Genomic DNA, 26,719 nt, shown 5'->3' on the forward strand with positions numbered 1-26,719 from the left:
CCCTTACAGATATTTGCATGGTGAAATTCATTAAATCAGGTCATTTCTAAAGATGGCTTTAAAACTGAATCATTTTTTAAATTATAAGGGACTAGTTTGGTATTTCCTGGCTGCCTCTTTCTTTCTGTATTTGTTCCCATTACTGTTTCTTTCCATTCTTCTAGGCATTATTTGTGTTCATGGCGTTATCATTCGCCCGTGATGAAATCATCTGGTTGCTTCGACATGCAGACAACATCCAGAAGAAAAGCACAGACGACTTCATTGACAAGTATGCACACACACCCTGCCTGAACACACACAAATATATTCATACATTCTGCTCTGTACTTGTGTTATTTTCTACTTGGATGACTTTGCTGCTCTCGTCTCAGTGTAGTTGCAGTGTGTATTTGTGTGTGTTTTTGTAGACACATAGCAGAGTTGATCTTCTACATGGAGGAGCTCAGAGCTCATGTCAGGAAGTATGGTCCTGTGATGCAGAGGTACTACGTCCAGTACCTGTCTGGGTTTGATGCGGTCGTGCTCAATGAACTGGTGCAGGTAAGAACACAAAAGCATTGTACATGTATACAGAAATAAAACAAAAATATTAATTTAACTGTTGAACAAAATCAAATCATATTTATTAAATATTCAAGTTGTATTATTATGTAGTCTCTTAATTTGCTAACATCACATATATTAACAACTCCTAAGGTCAAATGCAATGTAAGTTGAGATTTCTGTGTTTATGAAAGATTAAAAATGTGAATTCTTAGTTTCTTCCCTTTTTTTTTTTTTTTTTTTTTTTTTTTAAGCAGAAAAATCTAATTGTTTGTATACTATTCATCTAAAAGGTGCTTAGTGGCTGCTGTTTTCAGAAGCATTTGTTTCTTTATTACACCAAATCTTAAAAAAACAAATCTTTCTGAAAGTAGCTCATTGTCACAGTTGAGTTGGTGGTGGTGATGGTTAAAGTTTGTAGATGGCATTTCAGTCAGATGAGATTGTTCTTTGAGCTTTTTGATTTGAATACCTTAACAACATATATTTTAATTCTCTCTTTGTTTGGCAGAATCTATCTGTGTGTCCAGAGGATGAATCTATAATTATGTCTTCTTTTGTCAACACTATGACTTCCCTCAGTGTCAAACAAGGTAAACTGAGTTAAATGTATTAACAACACTAAGAGGGGGCAATATTAATGTTCCATAGCAGGTACAAGACACTAAGTACTAGTCAGAGGAATTATACAGATCTACTCATTAAACAAAGAATAGCCTCTACCTACCATTAATAATTTTAAATGGGTATAATATTGTTTTACAGAGAAAGACTCACAGGTCATTCAGGATTAATGTTGGTAGGCAAGGACGTGCATTAAACTCTACTGAAGTTTATATTTCAAGTTTCTATACTTTATAATCTGTCAGCATTAGAAGTGTGCTGTTTGTGCACTCTTAATCTGCAGGAGTTTGATGTGTTATTTTGCGGTCACTGAAGAAATAGAAAAGAAAAAGGTCAGAGTAAGTAATTGTGACAACAGTAACACTTCTTTTTATTTTCAAAATGTACAATGTTTACGTTTAATTTTTAGTAAAATTAAAACAAAAGTGTTATCACTATGCGGAAATTCTCCAGAAATATGAGGAACCCCTTGTTTGTTACTTTTGGGGACTAGACTAGAGGTGCCTGTGGCTTGTATTTCTGTTTGTCATATGAGCATCTGCCCAGATTGCCCACCCCTGCCCAAAAGTTACCTGTAAAAATGAAAGATGTAAACAACAGGCTCAGAAACCATGTTATTTTTGATGTTTTTCAGTGGAGGATGGAGAGGTGTTTGATTTCAGAGGCATGAGACTTGACTGGTTCAGATTGCAGGTATGTACACTCAACAGATGTATTGGAATATGTGACTTGGAAGGTTCAATATGTAAAGTTGTTTTTGCTTATGTGAAGTTTATGTCAGTCTATTTTGTGGCAGGAGTGTCATTTGTTCATACTGTAAGCTAACAACTATCTACAGGTCTGTTCCACACAACAAGTGCTTGACACTTTCAGTGCCATGGGCCGATTAAATCGGCTTTACGAAAACAACCTGTAAAGTGCCACGGGCCGATCAGATCGGCTTTGGAGAACACGCCACATTTGTGTACAAACAAACCATCCACCCCCATTTCTTTCTCACATTTCGATGATGTTCTTTCTTTGTCCCCCTTTTGAGACCAAGCAGACGGGAATTTGAGGTCACGCGACCGAATAATATTTTTATATCTTTTTAATGTTTCTTATTCTCCGGTGTTTCATCAGAGGGAGCCCTTCATGCCGGGGGGCGGCTGTGGACTCCGGGGGCTGTGGCGCCTTCTCTCACTGGAGTCCGCTCCTTTCTGGTGGGTGGGGGTCCCAGTTGGCCCTCTCCCACTAGTTGGGATGCGGGGCTGTGTTGCTGGTGCCTGGTCGCTGGGGTCGGCGGCTGCATCCTGGTGCGGATGGTTCCCTGAGACAGCGCCTCCTAAACTGATGTTTTACTTTTACTTGTACATTTTTGTTCTGGTCTACCCGTGCTCAGTCAGTCTTCTTAAGTATGTGTGAGCTTGTGGGTTTGCATGTATATGTGTGTGTGTGTGTGCGTGTGCGGGTGAGTGGGTGGGTGTGGGTGGGGGGCGGTACTGATCTTTAAACTGATATGTAAAGCACTTTGTGCTACAGATTTTAATGTATGAAAAGTGCTATATAAATAAAGATTATTATTATAAAGTATGCAAATTACGATCAATAATGAATCGGCTGCGTCCGGTGCGTTTTGAATCTAATCAGCAATCGGTCGGATGTTACCGAGCGGTTTCCTGCAGGATTCTTCAAATATTATAAAAACGACGCAAAATACTGAAAAACGGCCAAATTCTGTGGCACTTTTAAGGCTTATTAGCCCCTTAACTGTCTGGCACTTAAAGAGTTAATCCACTTAAAATTTAAAAGTACTTCGTGTTACATGCAATACTGACACTTGAATGCCATGACGTCAGCATTCAGCTTCTGTCTCATGGGAAACTTGTTCCCAATTTGTGAAATGGACATTTCCATTTATTTTAGATTTTGTTTTTCTATGTTGTTTTCTATCATGTTTACCTTACTATGTTAGGAGTTTATGTTTCTCTTGAGTTGGTGATACCAAGACATGGTATTAAGTCATTGGTTTGGCACGAATGTCAAAGGTAAGATTTTTGTGATCACAGATAGTTTGAGAATGAAGTGACGCTTTGCTCACTCGTCAAAATTAAGGCTCAGTTGTGATACAAGTTGTCACACTGTTATGAGACATACATATTCCCACAAACCACTGGGCTCTCACAGTCAATGTAATGATTAGGAAACACTGCATCCTCTACAGCTGCAACAGTGTGCAACATAGTTGATTTTAGTTTAGAAATGGAGTAAACTAATGTCAAATTGCTCGTAGCACAAAAAACACTCCAACACACAAAATACAATGGGCTGATGTGTTATTCTGCTTGTTCTCTGTGTATCTGTGCCTTTTTCTCGTTCCCTAGGCTTACACGAGTGTCTCTAAAGCCAGTCTCGGTATAGCTGACCACAAGGAGCTTGGTAAAATGATGAACACCATCATCTTCCACACCAAGATGGTGGACTCGCTGGTGGAAATGCTGGTAGAAACATCAGACCTGTCCATTTTCTGGTCAGACATTAACACACTCTAGTCTGTGCATGCAAACCAGAACCAAATCACACGCAAATGAAGGATCAACTGAAACCACCTAGGAGTTTATTTGCAGTCTTTGATATATTTCATTCTTTATATGTCTTTGCTTGTGTTTTTCTGGTTGCAGCTTCTACAGCCGTGCATTTGAGAAAATGTTCCAGCAGTGTTTGGAGCTTCCCTCCCAGAGCCGACACTCAATCTGCTTCCCACTGCTCTGCACACACTTCATGTCCTGTACACATGAGCTCTGTCCTGAGGAGGTGGTGATACACAATACATATACGCACCATACAGATAACAAATACCACAGCAAAATACGTAAAACCTAAATGTTGGGTCTTAATATGGTTTTTAGTGTGTATATCTTTTATTTTTCTTTCCCAACAGCGTCACCACATAGGTGATCGAAGCCTGTCGTTGTGCAATATGTTTCTGGATGAGATGGCTAAACAGGCCAGAAATCTGATAACTGACATCTGTACCGAGCAGTGTACACTCAGCGACCAGGTAGGAACACACACAAACACATGCTGACTTATCTTACAATTGTACAGTTAAGTAACACAGTGAAACAATTAACATTAAATGACCTTAACATAAGTGTGGCCAAGTTTTTTATTTTCTTACAAGTCCTCATTACAAACTAGTGGGATTTAATATAATGCCATGTTTCCACTACGTGGTACCGGCTCAACTTGACTTGACTCAGATTTTTTGCGTTTCCATTACAAAAAAGGATCTGGAATCTGGTACCCGGTACTAGTTTTTTGGTATCACCTCTGCTGAGGTTCCAAGACTGGGGAACAGATACTAAAATGTGACATGTAAGCATTGCAGACCCCTGATTGGTCAGAGCATTGTCTCTGTGACCTGCCATTTTACAAAAAACAGATGCGGAAGTTTACAGTAAATATAGCGGTAGCTTAATCCACATGATGACAGCCCACAAAACTACACCATGGTTTGCCGAAGAGGTTCAGATGTAAAAATTCAGCCTGAGCTTGACGAGACAACATACAATGAGCAAGTTTATTAGCAACTCTTTGAGCAGACGACATGGAAGTAATGCGCTGCATCACTATGACGTCCAGGTACACTAAAGTCGGTAGTATCCTGTAATGGAAACGGTCTCCAGGAATAGTACCTGGTACCCGAGTCGAGTCGAGCCGGTTCCACTTAGTGGAAACGTGGCATAATATTTCCTATTGTGGTCACTGTTTTCACCAAGTTGGTTAAATATTGTTAGCTATGGGTAATTTAGCAGCAGCCATGCTTTGTGCCTTCCAGCTCTACCCTCTTGTTTGGATATACTCACTTCCGACTCCAAAAGAACCCAAAATGGTGACAGCCAAATACAATTTCAAACTTTACTCTTTTCTTCAGTAGTGCTCATGCACAGATAAAAACTAATGTGTGGGATTGCATCCAGCCATTTTTATCTACTGCATAATATTACATGCTGTCACATTAATAATGTGATGCCTTTGCTGATGTGCGCCTTTTAAAAGCTTCTTAAGTTTATCTGTCTGCATATTCACTTCTTACTTAAAAGAAGAAAAGAAAATCTTCCAGGTCATGAATAATCAGTATTTTTCCATCTCATCTTTGTTTTTTTTTTCTCTGCTCCTGTCTGTCTTCTCTGCTTATCCTGCTCCAGCTGCTTCCTAAGCACTGTGCGAAAACCATCAGCCAAGCCGTGAACAAGAAGAGCAAGAAGGCGACAGGGAAGAAAGGCGAACCAGAGAGGGAGAAACCAGGAGTGGAGAGCATGAGGAAGAACAGACTACTGGTCACCAAGTTAGTGCATCAAGAAAAATAGACAATAAGGGTCTTGTTCTGTTCATAATTTTTGCAGTGCTGATTTTTTTTTTCTCTTTCTCTGTTTTTCTTCTTTTTCAGTCTGGATAAACTCCACACAGCACTATCTGAACTCTGCTTTTCCATCAACTATGTACCCAACTTAGTGGTCTGGGAGCACACGTTCACACCGAGAGAGTACCTCACCTCACACCTGGAGATCCGATTTACCAAGTAAATGTTAATTCAAAGAGACATGCAGGAAGCTTTTTTTTTTTTTTTCTAGTTCATACCTTGGTTGTATTTACCCCTTGGCTGAGGTCGTCTTTTTGTGTGTCTGTCTGTCTGTCTGTGCAACAATATAATTGGACTATCTGGAGAATGCATTGAGATATCTGCACCAAATTTATACTGTGGATGCATCTTGTCATGAAGCAGAAGCCTATTGAAAATAGGTCACCTTGACCTAATTTTTCAAGGTCAAATGACATGTGCAGTTGTAATATCTGACTACTTTCAAATATAGACTGCTGCCATTTAAGTCATCAATACCAGAAGTAAACAGATACGCCGCCACATTGGAAGACAAGAGTTTAGGCAACAGAGTGACAGACTTTGTGTTAAGCAGCTGCTTTATCAGTGATAAGATATCTTAAATGGATTATTAGTGCAGGTTATTAGTGACAGTTTATCATTTATATATGGTAGATGATTTTCAAACTCTGAACCCTGCTGAAAAGCAATGGTATGCTGAGATACTGGCTGTGATTGATGGGTTTGACCCTTACAAAGACATGTGCTGAGTGGGAGCAGGAACACCTAAAATTAATAACATATCACAACCACTACACAGAGTAGACCCATGGTCCCCTGTTGCAGCTCTTGAGTCATGGTTCATGGCACTGCCCAGACGCAGAGGCCAGCCGATGCTGTGTCCTCTCAAGCCAGGATGCCGACCGGGGCTGTGCGCTGCACCCAGCCCTGCTTGAGCTCCGGGGCTCGGCACACAGATTGGGCTCCGAGTCTGATCCCAGTCGGCCCTCGCACCAGAACTGCAACCCAAGAATCGCAATATGTACCAAACCATGGATGACCTGACAATCCCTATTGTTCACCACTTTAAATTGTTATACATAATATACAGCCGACAAGTGACCGTATGTCTACTACCATACTCGGTACTCTGTCTCTGGGCACTGAGTTCCTTATGTTTTTCTCCCTGGTTAGTTAAAACAGAGGGGATCCTTTCGAAAGACTTCTTTTCCCCATGTCCCACTCTGTTTGAGCAGCCTATTACTGCGCAAAAGTTAACCATGACTACAATTATTAAGTACAATTATATCTCTAACAAGCCTGGCACTCCTCTTTCTAGTCTGTGGATTGCCTTCCAATATGGCTGCGTAAACATAATCACATGACCCCTGACATCATGTGGCAGCGGTCAATAAATATGTATGTAATAAGTTTTACACAAAGACAATCTAATCTAAATTGTAAGGCAGTAACTTTCAACAGAATCTTACACTATATTTGGCTGAGGGGTATTAAAAGCGCACAGCACGTTATGTTTCTTTCTACAATTGAATTCCAGTGTTTGAAATGCTTAGTACTCAAATTAATTGGTAGATAATTTTCCCAACAGCTACAATTAGTAAGGGAAGAATATAAGCAGTGCATTGACGTTGCATATAGTACATTTGTCAGACTAAAAAGAGAGAGTACTGTTGTATTTGGATTCAGATATTTTTGGGAATGTTGGATTTTTTTTTTTCTGTCACGTTTTCTTAAATGTCTCCTCCTTTTTTACAGGTCTATAGTGGGAATGACCATGTATAACCAGGCTACCCAGGAGATAGCCAAGCCCAGTGAGCTGCTGACAAGCGTCCGGGCCTACATGACTGTGCTGCAGTCCATAGAGAACTACGTCACTATTGACATCACCCGGGTCTTTAACAATGTCCTCCTGCAGCAGACACAGCACCTGGACAGCCATGGGGAGCCCACCATTACCAGTCTGTACACAAACTGGTACGTTTGGCTTCATCTTTATGAGAAAGTTAGGTTGACTTTTGCCACAGCAGCAATGTGGGTGTATCATTCTATATAATATCTGTCAAATCAGTTTGACTTGAGCACTTCCATTGTTTGTGAGGCAAAATGAAAAACCTGACAAAGCCCATTTTTCGCACTGTATTTTATAATAATATGGTCCTGTTCTTACTTCAACTACTTACCTTCTCTGCTTCCTCAAATAATATAGAGGAGGCTGAAGGAAACGTCAATTTACTGTGATTGTGAAACATCCTCAGCTTGACAACTGTTGCTTTTAGCCAAAGGAGAAAACTTGTATGTACTGTCTCTGTATGATTGTACTGATGCTTCACTGTTCTCTTTTATCTTTTTTCTCTTTATCGATTTATCTTGTCTCTTAGCTGTCTTAACTCTTTTTAATCAATGTGTTGTAATATATTGGTTTTTTTAGGGTACCTATTGTCATCAGGCCAGAGTCTACAGCAGGATACTAGCCATCTTGGCTAAAGCTGCCCTTTTTGCTGTTATTGATACAGTTAATCAATTGGGTTTGTCCACAATATAACAAACTAACAAAAACTGCTCTAAAACCTCCCATGAACACTATGAGTAGGTAAACATTTAGTCACACTGTATGTGTCTAGAGCTTTTTTTTATGAAAGTTGTGATTAGAAGATCAAACATGTGCTGCAGAGGTTGAGAGAGAAAGTGAATATTTTACTTACATTTTATAAAACTTCATCAGTATTGCTAATATTGATATGGCTCTGTAGATTAGGGATGGAGAGATTCACAGGTTTGAATCGGTGGTGCGAGACACACGTTTATGATATGATTGCACCGGTAGCTTCAATGTGCATCAGATACAACTGCCAAATACAAATGCACAAGGCATCTTTCTTACCTTGTCTGCATCAGTAAAACCCTTGGTTACATCAATTATTACCTAGTTTATCTCTTCTGCACCTGTGTTTTCAAGGCACCTTGAACGCACCATCACTGTCTTTTGGCGTTTTGTCATTAAAACATGGGAGCCGGGTGGCACAGCTGCCATTAGTAAGCAGCAAACATGGAGGGAGGCAAGACAAAAGGTGAAGAAGAGATATTCAGCGTACCTCTGAAGACACACAAGTCAAAAGTTTTGTGATTTGCAAGTACAGGGGGAGGGATTGTTTAGCTCTGAATGGTGATGTGTTCTAGTGGTGGAAAAATCAGGGGGATCTTCCACTGCCATTGCTTGTTGATGCTGGGAAATGCTTATTAGTTTGGGTTTATAAGTATTTTGTAAGATATTGTAAAATTACAGACAGAGAACGCTATTAGTAAAAGGACTGTTTGTGAATGGCCCATGTGTTTGTACCCCGCTCCCTGCAGGGGAGGCAAGGGGTATTGTTTTTGGTTCAGTTTGTTTGTGTGTTTCTCTGTTTGTTAACATTCTAGCAGCAAAACTATTGGTTGAATTCATACCAAATTGGGTTTATAGATTGCCAGTGACCCAGAATAAATGTGATTATATTTTGGGAAAAGTAGGTCAAAGTTCAAATTTTATGAATTTTTGAAATCTTTTTTTTTTTTTTTTTTTTTTTTTTTTTTTTGTTCTCATATACTTGATAATGGCCAAAATATGTCTATGCTGACATCAGGACACATAGAGGGAATGCACATACGTCACTTCCCCCCGGGCCACGCCCCTCTAAGTCAGACCGAGTGGCAAAAACAAACTGGCTCAACATGGCGGAGCATAGCAGTAACTACAGCGAGACCAGGAAAAATGTGGAATATAACATGAAATTAAAGACAATTGGACTCGACATGGATCCATACAACTACCAAACAACAAGTGGTCTACGAACATTGATATGTGGCCGGAAATCACGTATCCTGACATTTATATGAACCTGATTTCAATGCTGGGAAAATACACAATGCAAAGCCTGAAAATATACAAAAGCCAAAGAGTTGTTGACATCCTCGTCAGCGTTAATTAGAGGATTACAGCCAGTGAGTGCTTTCAATTCAACATACTATTGTTTTTGAGGTTTTATGTCAGTGAAGACGTATTTTCTTGGTGGTGATTGCCAAGCTAAAGGCCCAGCAGTAGTGCTCACAGTTCGGTACTGATTTACTGGAGTTTAACCCTTAGTATTGACCCAAGTGAGTGTATGATCTACTGGTACTTTTGATTTTTTAAGTATAGTTAACATCAAATACTTGATACAACTCGGCTACAACAACTTTGTGCTAGAGTACCCCCTCATTTGGAAAACTAGGTTAGCCTCAGTTTAAGCTAGTTTACAAATTATGTAGAGCACAAGGTTCATAATCATACAATTGAAGACAAAAACGTTTCACTTATGAAATAAATAATATAATAATAATAAGTAATAATAACTAAATGACAGATGCTAACATTAAGAGCTTTACTAAGAAGTAACGTTAGCCAAAACGATATGTAATTTAAGGTATGATTTTACACAAGAATACAGCATAAATTAACATTACCTGACACGAAATGGCAACCACAAATCCAGGTTTTGTTGCCTGGATTCCAGTGATTTCTACGAATTGCACCGATCCATCTGCTTCTTCTGTCTTTGGCTTTAGGTAGCCGTTAAAACGATAGCTCCGAGTGCTTTTTAAAACTATTTGTGCAATCAATGGAACAACAGCTCTTCCCAATTTTTTTAGATTGTTCTAAAGTTTTCGCAGTATTCAAGCCAAAGCCGCTACTCATCTCCCTCTTTCTGCCACTCAGTGGGCATAACTGCGGTGACTTCACGTGTATACCCTCTATAGACATGATCGATGCCAAAATAAGCTACAATATGTGCGAGGGGTGGGGTTTGTTGTGCCTGGCACCACTTTTTTTTATATTTTTTTATTAAGAGGCTAAAAAGAAATTTCCTAAATAAATGTGTTGTATAAGTTGAGAACGAGATTAAAAACAAATCTAATGGGCTTCACTCTATCGTTGTATCGGCCTCAGTGGTGGGGGTTCACATCCCTACTATAGATGCCTTAAATGTGAACAACAAACGAGCAAAAAAAAGTTGGACCTTGGACCACCTTTATCTTTTATTACAGCATGCACCATTTGGATACGCTTATGCAAGGACCCCGCATTTATTTCAATCATTTTTAGACTCATAACGTTCCTGAACCTTGATCTGACCATCTGATGCAACCCCATATCATAATACAGCCCCCTCAGGCTTGTACTGGAGGCACTAGGCATGATGGGTAATTGCTTCATCATCTTAATGTCCCTGTCACTCTGGACAGTCAGTCTGGACTCATCAGACCACTTGACCTTTTTCCACTTCAGTCCAATCTTTATGCTCTCTATCAAACCAATGTTTTTTTAAGAATTGAGAAGCTGTTTACTGCCTCAGAGTTAAAAACCTGCTGTAGCTGGAGCATTAATCAGTGCAGTACTTATTCAATAAAGAATCAGAACTATTTGCTGACTTAAATCCTGGTGTAGACTTTTCTCTTTTGGCCAGGCTTTATGTGCTTTTTAAGGCTGCCATACAAAGATTGTTTTTCCATTTTAGCTGATGATGCAGGTTTAACTAACTTGAGGTTATACTGGCATTTGACAACATTATGATTATTCACCTGTGGGAGCAGAAATATGAGATTGCTACCAGACACATTTGTATTGTAGGTGGGGAGAAAAATATATTGATTTAGCGCTTTGTGTGTTCTTTTAATACATCCATGAACAAATGGATGCTCTTAGAAGGAAATTACTTGAGGACAGTTGCAGATCTTTTATTTGTCTTTGGCTGTTTTGGCAGAATCTTTTGCTGTGTCGATTCCAATACATTTGACCGAGGTGGCCGCTTCACCATTTTCTCTGCAGGAAAAACCCTGTGAATGTGTTTCAGGCATCCTTTTAGTGCATTCTGCACATAACAAATCCAGCTGCTGTTATTGTGCAGCTTCTGAAATGCAGAGAGCCTTTCCATTTCCCATGTGTCAGACGTAACAATCGGTTTTCGTATTGTCATTCATCGCTAGACAGGGTTTACTTGGGAAATGGCAGGACTGTTCTACTTTGCCTTTAAGCCCCTAAGTGCACATTTAAGTTATTCTTTTTTTGTCACAGTAGCTGATGGAAGTTATTTTTAGATTCCATTAAAGATGATTTTGAAAAGCACATGTTGTATTGAACAGGCTCTCACTGGCATTAGTCACCTTGTTATATAGTGTAGAATCAAACCTCATTATGAAATTCACCATTGTGGTTTTAACATATGTACTGTGTTTGACTGCAGGTACTTGGAGACTTTGCTGCGTCAGGTCAGTAATGGACACATCGCCTACTTCCCTGCCATGAAAGCCTTTGTCAACCTGCCTACAGAAAATGAGCTGACTTTCAACGCTGAGGAATATTCTGACATCTCGGGTACAAGCGCACGGATGTATAAACATGCATGAATACTCGCTGTCTCAGGATAAAATTAATAAATCTGACAAGACTGGACCCCACTGTGTTTGCTTTGGACTTGATTTGTGTGTCTTTTTGCAGAGATGCGTTCTCTGTCTGAGCTGTTGGGGCCCTACGGTATGAAGTTCCTCAGTGAAAGTCTGATGTGGCACATCTCATCGCAGGTTGCTGAGCTGAAGGTAAACACACATACATGCCCTTTTAAACCAGACTTTCACTCTCTATAAGACCATTAATTTAACATTTGACTTTTACTTTTGCTATATATCTACATAGTATTAGCAGGAATTTTTTTCATCCGTCTGAGATTTTTGTCCATCCAATTTCTCAAACACTTTTTACCCAATTCTTTCCAAATTTGACACTCTTTTTTTACCACTAGGAGGACAGTTAGACAGCTGAATTTCACCTTTTGGAATTTTTTTTTTTTTTTAAACATTTCTGAAAATATGAATTTAGAAAATTTGTCCAACCAATTATTTTTCAAAGACTATTCACTCAGTTCAGCAGACAAAGTGCTATCAGATTGTAAGCTAAGACTTGGGCCGAATAATGTTTGTCTTGGTTTGACGGAACTACCCAAAAAAGACAGTTATTCAGTTTAATCTAGTTTACAGTTATCTTTAATTTAAAATTCAAAATTAATCCCTGGGTAGTCAGGGTATCAGTGAGAAGGAGGGGCAAAGTTGTGCGGCAGGACAGGGGTATTAGTAAGCTCTGATTACTTTTTCACTTGTTTATTTATATTTTAATTCTTACATTAATTTTTTGCTGAAGCCCTGAAGTTGTGTCCCCCCTTTGAGAAAATGAACGTTGTTGCGTTTATTGAAGAAACTCTATGGGGATTTTTATTATATTCAGATTCTCATTAATGCAGAGCATCTTGGTCATATAAGTTGTTTGCTGGTTATCTGATGTCAGATTTTTGGATTTGTGTTTACGCTTTATAACCATTGAACATTTCTTTTATTACCGGATGTTTGCTAGCTGTCCAGAAGCTGCGCTGTTCACTGTAAAACTAAATATAAGATACTGACATACAATAATACAGTTAACAAATAAATGACAAAAGACAGTAATGTTGCCGTTAACATTAAAGTTCATCTTTTCTCAGAGCTGGGTTCCTTTCTCTGTTGCAGCTGTGAAGGCTGTTGCTTTAGAGTCTGGTTCAATTATACATTTTACAGTGTTGTTTGTTATTAGTTCATTTTCATGGTTGTACATTGTAATGCTAACACCATGATCCAAGTTTGTCCTCATTAATTTGTTTTTTTAGCAACGTGGTTTACTGTTAACAACGGTTCATTGTAAGACCATGTCAGTTAATGTTAAGGTTTTGATTCAAAGTTAGAAATGTACTTACTTTTCTTGAGGTACAAACAATCACTGCACAGCATCAGTTTGCTTGCATTCATGCTGACAATAAGGTTTCAATTAATATTTTCATTTTTAGTGTTGAATCGCATTTTACAAATCAGGTCTTTACAGATGCTACAGTATATGACCCCCTCTGTCCTTAGACGCTGTAATTCAGACAAGAAAGGAAAACTGGAAATCTGTAGATATCCTTGAGTATGAGAAAATACATGCACATTAAACATTTTTTGTGTTTTATAGAAACTGGTTGTGGAGAACATGGAAGTGCTGACACAGATGAGGACAAGTTTCGACAAACCCGATCACATGGCCGCCCTCTTCAAGAAACTCACCTGTAATAATTAACACTGTCTCTACAACACATACATGTGTAAAGAAACTGAAGAGATTCCATATCTGAAGTAGATTGAACTCAGACCTGAACGTGCCTCATATTTATTCAGGTCAACTTAATCTATTTCCTTAAAATGGATTCTCTTTCTTGTGTTTCTGATGTCTCATGTTTATGTGCTGATTCAAACTGTGCGTGTCTTTTATTAAAGATTAGTTCAACATGCATGTATTTGCTGAACTGAAGTAATGATTGTTTTTTTTTTTGTTTTGTTTTGTTTTTGTAGCTGTGGACAGTGTTTTGAAGAGAATGACCATCATCGGGGTTATATTGTCCTTCCGCTCCTTGGCTCAGGAAGCTCTGAGAGATGTAAGATGAACACATTGGTATCTTGTGGTGAAAAAAGAAAAGCCATTTTAAAGATGTTGCATAGTATCTCTGCAAGATTTACCTTCATGCAGCAACACTAAATCTCTGTTTTTCTGTGTTTTTGTGCACAGGTGTTGTCCTGTCATATTCCTTTCCTGGTTAGTTCAGTGGAGGATTTTAAGGACCACATCCCCAGAGAGACAGACATGAAGGTAAGAAGCAGTCTCACCTTATAATGCAGAGTATAACAATATACATTGTAACATTATAACATCTGAAAATATGGCTTGAAAAGGAGTATATAAAAGTAATGTTTTCAATAGCTGTTAATTGGATTAACAGCAACATTGGTTAATATAGAGCTTTTTTTTTTTGGTCAAATATTAAGTACTAAAATGTGTAAATGAATGTTTTTTACTCACTTTGGTGAAGGGTGCTAGTATAGTAATTCTCCATTGTTTACAATGTGCAGATTTTAGTGATCATCATAATTTTAAAAAATCATGCAATAAAGTTTTGAAAATGTTTGAATTCAATTTTAACACAAGTTGTGCTAAATAATATGACCTTTATGTGTTATAAACATGAAGTGCCAAGTGTGCATAGTATGCTCACCCACAAACTGGAAGGTTAGGTGACAAATTATAAACTAACTTTAAATGTGTGCTTTCTCTCTCCCTATTCTTCTGTCTTTTGTACAGGTGGCCATGAATGTGTATGAGCTGTCCTCAGCAGCAGGTTTACCCTGTGAGATCGACCCAGCTCTGGTGGTCGCCCTGTCCTCACAAAAGAGCGGTGAGACATGCTAACATACACACATCATCCAACACAAACCCAACCCCGTTCCTCAGTCTCATCACCTTGTGTGTATATATATATATATGTGTGTATGTGTGTGTGTGTGTGTGTGTGTGTGTGTGTGTGTGTGTGTGCAGAAAACATCAGTCCAGAGGAGGAGTACAAGATCGCCTGCCTGCTCATGGTGTTTGTGGCAGTCTCTTTGCCAACACTGGCCAGCAACGTGATGTCACAGTACAGCCCTGCCATTGAAGGTAAGATGACATGCCAGTCTGTTGTCGTCTGTGTGTAAACACCTGATAATATGATGAACCTAAGGATTCCTGGGTTTCATTTAATCCCTTAACCTGTTTCCTTCTGCCCACTGTCAAATAAATGTCCTAAAGCAGATATTTTAGAAAAGTTCAATGACTGATTGGTTTCAGCATCTTTTGTTTCATTCTGTACCTGTCCTCACTTTTCTGCTGTAATTTAATTTGCAAACTAAAGTCAAGAAGAAAAAGATTTACAACTCAGGTATAAGTATTTGGCTAGTTGCACATTTTATCTTCAGGCTCTGTTATTCAGCATTATAATGTATTAACATTAAATTAAAATAAAATGGTGAGTCTTATCTTCAACGTTGCAGTGTTTCTCAGTCGCTTTGGAACATTTCTCAGATCAGAATTGAAATTTTCAAAACTACTTTTGAATCCTCGCATCATTGTGTCACTTGTGCATATCAAAAAAGCAGTTTCTCATTTCTTTGAACAAATTGCAAATGCTTTGATACATCCATACAAATGATTATGTACAATTCTCTGCTGTTTCCTACATTATCAGTTGCTTATGTCATGTTGATCAAAATGTATTATAATAGTCTCTGTTGAATAGTCTCATCCCCCACAACATTTAGGCAGTAGTTCATTGCAGAAGTCTTTACATTCACGTTGTGGTAATATGTCAAGCATATTTCTATACATTTCCATTAGGCTTTTTTTCTAAATCTGTCCTGAATTGGTAAATCGCTCCCTGGTGAATCTTGACTTTCTCTAACGAAGGGAAATGTGTGAAGCATTAGATCAACCAATGATCAGCCAGTTTTCTAAAAGATCTTTCCACACTGCATTACAAGAGAAGATATTTGTTGTAATGTGGATGAGAATTTGTGGCCCAACAGACAGGAACATCAGGAGGTGTAGAAAGACTCCACTGTAATTCCTACAGCACTGCATGTACAGTTTTCCCTAAGGAGATTGTCCTATGTTCACATTTCTACTTTTGTTTTTTTCTTTGTGCTATGCAGTACTATCTTTTCCTTTCTGTATCGCAATGTCATGGTCTGTCAACAAATTACAGTACAAACAGTAAGAGCGTAAATGTGAATCTTGTCCAGTCTCTTGAAATCGATCTCCCACATACACCAAGGTGTAACTTACAGTTTACAATAGTGATTAAAACTTTAGCCATAGTTTACGTCAGAACATCCCTTCAGAATACACTTACAGTGGTTCCCAGCCTTTTTTGGCTCATGACCCCATTTTAACATCACAAATTTGTGGTGACCCCATACATTCAAAACAGAGATTTTTTTTTTTTTGCTAAAATTAATTTTTGATCATGTAATAGTTTGGTATACTATGTTGCAAATAAACATTTTTATTAAACTATATAATTATACTATTATGCTCAGAGGCAGAAAAGCCAGGTGTAGATTACTGCACAAAGTGAGAATTTTATTTTCCTTGGTCAGGATATGTACTGTACAGTCAGTCCAGCTTAGATTTACAAGGCTGCCAATTAATACTGAACAAACAAGAACTCAAACTATGAATTATGAAAGAGCTGCAGCATCTGAAACCGACCACAGTGAACATTTGAAAGATAAACACGACCACAGTGCTTCAGTTTCAGCTTCAGAGTTTGTCATGTCTTTTATGTATTGTGATTGTCTCTATCAACTCACCATATATTTTTAATTAGTAAGTTTGTTGTTTTGTTTTTTTTTATCTATTACAAGAAATTTCAGGCGACCCCACATGGGGTCCCAACCCCAAGGTTGAAAAACACTGCACTGTTACATTGACAACATGACTAAGCAGTTGGACTGTCTTATCCGTGCACAATAACACAAGGACTTGTCATTCTGATGGCACTGATATGTTCATTGACACAGATATTTACTTTTTAGGGATGAATTAAGGATTTTAAGTAAGAGACTGGCTTTTGCAATACATGGTGTTTTGCTGTTTGTACGAATTGTTTTGAGAAATGCACTTTCGGTTTTGCAAATGTCAAGGATGATACGAGAAATGTACCAAAGGGACTGAGAAACTGTAATCAACAGCTCCACAATACATAGGGCTTTCATGGGTGCCTTCGTGCTTATGTGAAATTTGTGAGAGTCTGTTTTCTGCTGACAGTAGCTTACTGCATTTCTAATTGTTGCCTACATCCATAGGTGCATTTCCATCCAGCTGTTATGGTTTGCATTTCCAATTTGTGCATTACAAAAACCCCTGAATGAATCAGTCATTCATTCATTCATTTTAGAGCTGCAGCTATTGATTATTTTAACAATCGATTAATTTTTAAATTATTTTCTTTGATTCAACTGAACAACCATTTGAACAGAAAAATGTCTGAAAATGACACCTTGTCCTTTATTACAGAACCAGCTGAAGCAACAACCACAAAAAGTATAAAAGTTAAAAGATATATGAAAATATCTGTAAATAGAAATAGCAACAACAAGGGCACAAAAGTATAAATAAAAATATCAGCATATATAAACAACAAACAAGTCAAATGACATCTACAAGCAATATGTGCACTGCAGTCTTCAACAAATTTGCATACAACTTACTAACAACTTAAGATGGAACTAGCATACAACTTTGTGTTGAACCTGGTGTCGTGTGCATCACAACAAGCATCCGTGTGAAACACAACCGTGGATTCATTTGAGTCGATTAATGGCTTAATTGTTTCAGCTTATTCATTTTGTGATCTGCTTAATCCTCAAGAGGGTTGCGGGGGTGTTTACTCCTTTCCCAGCTACCAACAGGTGAAGGCAGAGTACACTGGACGTGTCACCAGTTCATCACAGGGTTGACATACAAATGAACAACCATTCACTCCTGTTCACACCAACGGGCAGCTTATATCGACCAACTAACCTATTAAGGTGCATGTCTTTGGATGAGAACCATAGGGAACCCACCCAGAGGGAGAACATTCCAACTCCACATAGAACTCAAAATATTGTCACAAGTTTTTTATGCTTGGGAAAATGTAAAAATTGGTGTATCAAACCAAGCAAAAAAGTTAAGTTCCATATTGTTGCCTCAAAATAAAACCACAAATCAGTTACAAGCTGGGTTTACAATTTCGCCAGTTTCAAGGTTAATACAAACGAATAAAAGCATCACAAACATGAACTGGTCAAAACAAGGTTTCTCACTATATACAGCATTTCTACTTATTACACAGAGGAAATTAAAAATTAAGACATGCCACTGATGGAAGCCTCCTTCAAATAAAGGCCTGGTATCTTCTTGAGGTGAGAGAAATAAAGAGCCTGGAAGCTGTTTTAGGAAATGTGATGTTTCAAATGAATTGCAAATGTTTTTGACAACACTAAAAAACAACAAAAAAGAAATCCAAATGATTCGTATTTGACTGTTTACATACAGAGAAGTGAGAACACAATAGAGCTGTGGAGTCCACGGGATAGTTTGTGTATCAAATGGTAAATCAGATTTTCATTAAGATGTCTTCATAAATCTTTTTCCCATCCGTACTTGTAGTGACCTGAACTTTAAAATGTAAAATGAAAATAAAGAGCCCCCGTGTGCTGAGGCAGGGGCAACAGTGCAGAGCCAGAGAGCGTTGCGGGAAGAAAGAGTACATACCGGAGAACATAAATTTACTGCATTGATGCTATGGAACAGGCACTGCATGTAAATGAGGCCGACCCTTGAGCCTTAGATTGATTAGCTCATATGCGCGTCATCATCCTCATTATGTCTTTCTGTCATTTTTGAAGGTTGGTTTATACACTGGGACCTTTTGAACCTATTTGTTTGAACATTTTTGGTTTTTATTCAGTTAGATCTTCTTGATGTGTTGGTGAACTACAGATACACAGAGTCTATTGATATGGTATTAGAGACTGGTCACTCAAGGATGAATTATCAAGACACTGCCTCTTAACAACCTTGAAATGAAAGGCGCCATTGTTAATAAGGGACATTTGAAAAGGATAATGAGCTGTAATGGCTCTCCCATTGTTAGTATGCAGACTGCATATTGGCCGGCAATTGGTTTTCAGACAGCACATCTCAATACATGACACCGCCACAGACACATCAACCTTTTCATGAACTTAACAATTCCACACATGTGAAATTCAAATACTTCTCATGTGTGTCTCATACAGATAATGGCTCTTGTCTGCATGAAAATAAAATCCACATGTTGTCATTTAATGTGTTCCTTCCCTGAGATGAGAGGATTTCTCCACTGCACGCATGTCGGACATTAAACCCAAGTTAATTGATTTTTCTCATGTCTTGTGGTGTTGCTCTTAATGGTGTATGTTTGCTGCCCCCTACAGGCCACTGTAACAACATCCACTGCCTGGCCAAAGCCATCAACCAGATCGCAGCTGCTCTCTTCACCATCCATAAGGGGAGCATAGAGGACCGCCTCAAAGAGTTCCTGGCAGTAAGATCCTTTCGTAATAGCTGCTTTTTGTTTGGGCTGGTGATGGCCGGAACGTTTGGAAAATGTGTTATTCAAGTAAATGTATTTGTTGCATCCTTCATATGTTATAGACTTGGCCTGTAATCAGCATAGTCTGATTTAGGTTCATCTTTCAGTTAAAAATAGCCATAGATGAAAAATAGTTGTTGTACTAACTCTGGTGCATTTACAGCAACGTGAATTAATGTACAGTGTCCCTGGTAAATAAACCGATTAAAATAAACAAAATTTCAGTTAAAAAAAGCATTGGGCCAAAACTTTAATTTACCTTTTAGCAATGGAAACATACTGTCGCAAACACATTCATTGCCCCACATTCGATTGGTTTGGATCTGGTCACTCTACTCTATTGGTTGCATTTCCACCCAGCTTTTGTTTTGAGGCCCAAACAAAATATCAAAAGTGCCACACTGACCTATATAATGTTTTACCTTCAAAAAAGTAAAGGCAGCGGTAGTGTGGTGACCACAGTATCCAATCTATTCATCTGAAGAGCACAGTATCATCGAAAACAATTCAGAGGTCTTGTTCCAGTTTTAAAGGTCTTCACTTCACTCTTTCACCATAGTAGCTGCTTAAAAACCCCCACTGGGTAAAACATAATGCACAAATGCCCTCTTAGGGGGAAGTAGCAAAGAAATGCCAGCCATGATGTATCAGAGTTACTGCTGCTTATATAATCTTGTTGCATCTTTTTGAATACGTTTGCATAAAAAGTGGATATTTGGGTAAAAACTGATTTGAATTTAATTCTGCTGACATTTATGGCTTACCTTAAGACTAAATGAAAAAACTTGTTTTTTTTGTTCATGTATGTAGCTGGCCTCATCTAGTCTGCTGAAGATTGGCCAGGAGACGGACAAAATGACAACGCGTAACAGAGAATCTGTCTACCTACTGCTGGACATGGTGAGGAAGAACACATTGCCTTTCCACTTAATATCTATGTTAACCAGTCACACATTGATATTCATTTAGATTCAGATACAGTGCTGTTTTGTCAAATTCACATTTACATGATTATTTATCAGCTTTATTTACTCCTAAAAACAACTTAATCATTTTACTCAGCATGTCATCCGCACTCTCTCCCCTGACTCTCTTGTCTAACAGGACTTGCAATAAAGAGTAAAAAGCATCTATATAAAGTAGGGAGTAGCCAAGAACAAATGCAATTTGCAACTTTTTTCCTTTTACTCCTTGCATTTTAAGATAAATATCTCCATACATTTTCAAAATAGACTTGTGATTTTATATTCAGTGCATTTGAGAAGTTCTTCTTCTTCTTCTTCTTCTTCTTCTTCTTATTATTATTATTATTATTATTATTATTATTATTATTAGATATAACTGTGAACTTTCCGATCATTAAGACCATTTTTGATCCAAATGGATGAAATAACACATAGAAAAGATGAGTACTTCATGTATCATCACTGAATGTCATATGTCACGTGATGAGATGAAAAAGAGATAGGAAACAAGATGCTAAATGACGTAGAACACAAACCAGGTGATAACGTTCAAAATAACAATATGAGGAAGACATGAATTATGAAATAAGATGTAAACGCCAAAGACAAAACAAGGTGAAAACGATGTAAAAGTTGCACTGAGATGAAAAGGACATAACGGATGTGATGATGATGAAAATGACACAGTTTTGTGCATTTTGTTTGATGTTAATTATTATTATTTTGATTCAGTATTCTTGAATCCTTGCATACAGTGCAGTCTCAGGTCATATTCATCAAAAAGAAAATATAGTAGCCAGATTTAAACAAGACCTTAGAGAAATGCACCATAATGTTTCAAGTTTTGTAGCAGACTTTGAAAATGATGGATGTGAACTTCACTCGAATGTGCACATCAGTTTTCAGTCTATTGTATTTTTGATTGAAGTGGCTATTGATACAGTACTGTGGCACAAAATATCGGTTTGTCTGTTACCACAGATCCAATCAGCACCCTTGTTATATCATGTCTAGACTGGTAACGTACATCCCAAAAAACTACCAAGGCAATCAGATAGCGAATAGGTCAGACTGAGACACAGCGAACATTTAGGTCACTCAGTAATGTATCGGACTGCAACACGGAAGACTCGGTCGGAGTAGCATTTTTTTATTTTATTTTTGTTAGAATTTTGTACCAATTTTCACTTTGCGTTAATATGATTTGAGGTATATCAAAGGCTTATTTATTTTGAGTACGTCTTACTGCTCATACTTCTATACTTTTAGCACAGTAAAGAAGTATTTGTATTCTCGTGGCGGTGTTTGTACTTCTTCTGAGTATGGTAATACTATAAACACATTTGTGCCCTATGTTCCAGATTGTGCAGGAGTCTCCATTCCTGACCATGGACCTGCTGGAGTCTTGTTTCCCATACGTCCTGCTGCGAAACGCCTACCACGCTGTCTATAAACAGAGCATCAGCGCTAACGCCTAAACATACACACAGTAACACGAGGCCAAGTCTGTTTACCATCAAGAGCGTCTTTGCTCGTACATAGACACGATTACACACTAACAGCATACACTAAATACAAAGTTAATACACTAAAACTATGCCTACAAAGCCTCAACATAATGATGCACACAACTGTAACACACTAAACACGTAGCATTCAAACTGAACAAACACACTGAACGCCTAAAAGAATACAGAATACAAAAATTCCATGCTCAAAAATAACCAAATAAAACCACACTGAAATTAGACAAACGTGAACAGCCTGTACAGAAACACACACTAGCTGGATGATGTTGGGGGATCAGTGTCTTTATTTAAATCATTGTACTTTTTCATGATGTTGCCAGGGACCATAACCATAGCAACACACAATATACCATATGTTTGGTTGGTATAAAAGAACAAAAATATAAATATATAGTATATATATAGTTGACACTAAAATATTCTTTTTCCTTTTTTTTTCCTTTTGATGAAAGATTTGAGATTTTTAGTGGCCAGCTGACAACTTGTATGTGGTGATGAATTTGGATGATTTTCTTTGGGAATGCAAATGATGTGATGTGGGTTTTTGATTTCACTGAGGACAGTGGCTGATGATTCCTGTGTTGATACTGAAAGACGTGTTGCTTGTTAATGTACGTTTATGCATATATACACACAGTAACAGACATCCCAAGCAGATATATAACTACATACACACTAATGTTGCAACATTTCATAGTGAAGCCACACAAACACACACTTGTATAACATGGTGATGTTTTCTTTCTTTTTTTCTAGCTAGTCGTAACATGAACTTTTTGTGGGTAAAGATATAATATCTGTATTCTGCTTTGATGTGAACTGAACTCGTCTGTTTTTAATGTTTATGTTTTGTTATTTTTATGACGACGATGATTTGCCAAATGTATTGACACTAAAAACAAAAACATTGTGTATCAGGGCTTAGAAGTGGAGTGTTTGGGTATTAAAGGGTGAAACGCCGCTTTAAGTGTTTGGATGGGTTTGGACAATTCCTAAAAATGATTTGTCTGACTCTATGGCAGCTCTCTTAAGAGAAAGGAAAAACCTCTACAGTGGGAACAACTTTTAAAAAGAAATCTTAACTACACCTGAATACACTTCAGCTCTAGTTTTAGTTCTTCAGTCAATTAAAGGTCCAGTAGTTGCTGCTGTTTTTCTCCAGTCTTGTAAAGTAAACCAATCAAGCCAGTATATTGTGCATTTTATATGAAGTGCAACTTTCCAGCTTGTATTGAGGTCGGTTTTGCTTGTTTTCAGCACTTCTTTTTCCTTATTGTCGTCATTTTAACTTTTTTTTTTTACATTAGGCCTTACTGAAGCAGCTGGAGAGTTAACAGTCCATCTTATCACCGTCTACACTCTGTGATTAGAAGAGCTTGCTCTTACTTAAATAGCAAATAGCAAATTTAACAAATAGACCAAATTTATTCAGCTGCAATTTTCCTCGGACATCATGCTCAGGAGGGGAAATACAGTACATAGGATAATGTCATATCACTGTGTTAAAGTTATATAAATACAGGAGGTCCTCATGTCCATATTGTTGATTAGCAACTGAAAAGACAGTGGACAGTGAAAATCCAGGCGGACATCTGGTCTTATAAAACATATTTGAGATTCAACATTAGCATTCAGATTATCCCTAGCTCACATTACTGTCTGATACTGAGAAATTATATCATACGGAGGGCATGAATTGATTCTTAAGTATATATGTATATGTTTATCTAAGACTTAAAGCAAAACACAGTGGATGGGATCAAACTCTTGGTGTAAATTTAAGTGTCTTCCTGTCTTTTCACCTGATTCATGAACATTTTTGTGTAAGACATGCTAATGTTAGCATTCCATAAGTTCCTTGCCAACATTATTTAACCATTATGCAACCATTATGTTACGTGTAGCAATAACAGGAGTGTAAATTAATAAAGAAATATATGTTTTGCTACAGTTTTACTTGGCTAAATGGTTTCGTGCTCTATACAGAAATATCCATTCCAATTATCTCACACAAAATTGCTTAAGTGAAGAAAATTTGTGAAGTGAAAAGACTACAAGACTGGAATTCATACCAGATTTGATTACATTCAAAGTGCTTAACTTTAAGACTTGAATTGATATGTAGATGCTCATAAATAATTTATGGTAATATTAGCTAAAAAAAAATGGTTGAAAAGAAACACATGTTGTCTGACTGTACTTAATGGTTCTAAAATGTGTTATTTAATGTGCCAATGGGGTTGTAGATTTTCACTATATGTTGTCTTTTCAGTTGCTAATGAATTGGTAAGCAGTGATATGACAGTTTGTCATGTTCCTTGTTTTTCCATGACGTGAACCCTTCCTGCCCTAGGCGAGCTATCAGAGGAAACTGGTCACCGGATGAAATGGTCATTTCCTAATGAGTGTCAAACAACGCAAAGTCTGGGGAGAGCCTGAAAACTTAGAGCTACAAGTGAAAAGAGAAGAAATGTCTACAGTCTTAAGGGTGATTATATATGGTTTAAATCTGCAGTTAGTGGGGAAGCTACTGGATTTTCCATTTTTTTAACACAAGACAGGCTCCAGGCAGACTTTTAGAAAATGCAGTCCAACCTTTTTTTCTTAGTTTTTTCCTCTATCTAAGGCATTGCAAGGGCTACATATAGAGAGACATAAACCATGCTCCCCTAATGCCAGCCCTCTGCTAAGTTAATGTATTCTTAATACCAGGACTCTGAAAGGCTGTACTGCATACTACTCAGCATTGTACTGTTAACAGAGAAAACACTTACACTGAATAACTAGATGAGTTGCATTTACAACATGTAGCAGGAGGATACTAAAATCTAGCAGATGAAGCATTGACAGTAGATGACAGATCTACTACTGTGTAAATTAGTAGTATGCATTATAGGCCTGCTGGGACAGAAATGTGGAAACATTTGACCATTTAATGTGGAATGGTTGTTTTCTTTCTAACTTTTTTTTTTTGTGTTTGATTCCACCATGTAACTTAAATGACATGAATAAAATAAACTTTAGGGCTGTGTCAGACATAAGCTGTGATGTGGTGAAAACCACGAAGTCCTGTTTTGATAAAGTATGTGGGGAAAATAGAACAGAGATGACAAGCATATTTTAGTATTTTGATCCTAAGGTAAAATACTTGGTGTCTTTTCTCATAGGGGCCACGTAACATTTCCCCCTCAAATGCACATTTTGTATTCAAATTTGGTCACCATGCACTTTTAAAAACTTAAAGACCTTTTTAAACTTCAATATTACCATGAACCTTTCTCCTGTGAATTATTAGACTTCACTGAGCTAAACAAAAATGAGCTCTTGGTGCACTGTGCATATTCAGAATTGATTATCGCCAACAATATAAATATATAAAATGCATCTTCACAAATTACACTTTTTTTTTTTTTTTTTTCCCCTAACTTGTCTTGTCCAGTATCATAACAGCACAATGGTAGTCTGGTTCCTTTTGGTGCTGAACAAATTTTCTTCGCCAAGGGAAACTTCATAAAGTATATGAAGCTCCCCTTGGTATTCTACTGTCTTTATTATGAGTTTTGTTGAACCACATTTCGATGCCGGACCTGACATGGGGGGTGGGGGGTAGAAGAAGGGGAGAGAACAAGAGAGAAGAAGATGGTGAAGACCCTCTCAAGAAAGTATCAACAATACAAACAGTAACAACCCTGGAGACAATTATAATGGTGACAATAACTACAACCAGAACTGAGTAAACTGGGAGAAGCCGGATGCCGGATTTGACCGGGGGGGGGGGGGGGGGGCAAGAAAGAAGAAGGTGGCGAAGACCTTCACAAGAAAGTATGAACAATACAAACGGTAACAACCATGGTGATAATTATAATGGAAATAACTACAACCAGATCTGAGTAAATTGGGCAGAAGAGGGAGAGAGAAAAAAAACCTACCATAAAATTAAATACATAAGACCAATTAAATGATTGATATAAGAAAAGAAAGCATGAACAGAATATCATACACCACATCCGCCCAAATAATACCAGTAACAAATCCATACAACATCAGTTGTTCACATGAATCTGCTGTGACAGAGTGACTGCATCAGAGTAAAGCAAAGAGACTGAGGTGCAGAACAGACATGCAACCGCACTCCCTCCAAGGACCAGGGGCCAACCAGCAGACACCACAGAGAGGGGGGATCCAGCCCACCCACCTGAGAGGTGACAGTGCGCCCACCCCGAAGATGGTCAAAGGAGGCCCCCGCCAGAGGCCCCACAGCAGCAGAGCACAGGCCCCAGGGATGCCAGCCGCCACACCCCCACCGGGGGGTGGCCACCCAGGGGCAAGCAAGAAGCCAGTCCCCAAGCCCCACGAGGCCAGGAGCCACCCGTCCCCCCGGGCAGGGGTCCCACCCAGCACACCGGGCAGCCAGGCCGGCCCAGACAGCCACCCGCTGTGGACCAGTGTGCACCGCGATGCCACGGCCAAGCGCCCCGGGAACCCAGTGATATTCTAAAACTTTGGTGCTGCTAATCCCGTGTTGCGAAGTGAGCATGTCAAATGGTACATAGTTTCCATCCACTATATTTACCTCCGCCAGGAGGTATTGTGATCGCTTTGCTTTGTGTG

General features: G+C 38.3%; 1 protein-coding gene across 5 annotated transcripts in view; it reads left to right on the forward strand.

Annotated features, from left to right (window-relative positions):
* nckap1 (NCK-associated protein 1) overlaps nucleotides 1–23,621 on the forward strand; it is a 54,082-nt gene extending 30,461 nt beyond the window's left edge. For 3 of the 5 annotated variants that reach the window (XM_030155307.1, XM_030155306.1, XM_030155309.1), the window contains 20 exons: nucleotides 165–271; nucleotides 411–543; nucleotides 1,058–1,139; nucleotides 1,805–1,863; nucleotides 3,534–3,679; nucleotides 3,831–3,963; nucleotides 4,091–4,210; nucleotides 5,361–5,500; nucleotides 5,603–5,734; nucleotides 7,310–7,528; nucleotides 11,812–11,942; nucleotides 12,066–12,163; nucleotides 13,602–13,695; nucleotides 13,979–14,061; nucleotides 14,193–14,273; nucleotides 14,763–14,856; nucleotides 14,997–15,113; nucleotides 19,457–19,566; nucleotides 20,425–20,514; nucleotides 21,941–22,057. In XM_030155307.1, coding sequence (XP_030011167.1) covers nucleotides 165–271; nucleotides 411–543; nucleotides 1,058–1,139; nucleotides 1,805–1,863; nucleotides 3,534–3,679; nucleotides 3,831–3,963; nucleotides 4,091–4,210; nucleotides 5,361–5,500; nucleotides 5,603–5,734; nucleotides 7,310–7,528; nucleotides 11,812–11,942; nucleotides 12,066–12,163; nucleotides 13,602–13,695; nucleotides 13,979–14,061; nucleotides 14,193–14,273; nucleotides 14,763–14,856; nucleotides 14,997–15,113; nucleotides 19,457–19,566; nucleotides 20,425–20,514; nucleotides 21,941–22,057 — 2,286 coding nt within the window. Of the gene's footprint in view, nucleotides 1–164; nucleotides 272–410; nucleotides 544–1,057; nucleotides 1,140–1,804; nucleotides 1,864–3,533; nucleotides 3,680–3,830; nucleotides 3,964–4,090; nucleotides 4,211–5,360; nucleotides 5,501–5,602; nucleotides 5,735–7,309; nucleotides 7,529–11,811; nucleotides 11,943–12,065; nucleotides 12,164–13,601; nucleotides 13,696–13,978; nucleotides 14,062–14,192; nucleotides 14,274–14,762; nucleotides 14,857–14,996; nucleotides 15,114–19,456; nucleotides 19,567–20,424; nucleotides 20,515–21,940 lie in introns of all 5 variants that reach the window. The other 2 variants (XM_030155304.1, XM_030155305.1) reach the window with 1 other exon arrangement.
* The last annotated feature ends 3,098 nt before the right edge of the window (nucleotides 23,622–26,719 follow it).

Source organism: Sphaeramia orbicularis, chromosome 15 (assembly GCF_902148855.1).
Source record: "Sphaeramia orbicularis chromosome 15, fSphaOr1.1, whole genome shotgun sequence".
Classification (NCBI taxonomy): domain Eukaryota; kingdom Metazoa; phylum Chordata; class Actinopteri; order Kurtiformes; family Apogonidae; genus Sphaeramia; species Sphaeramia orbicularis.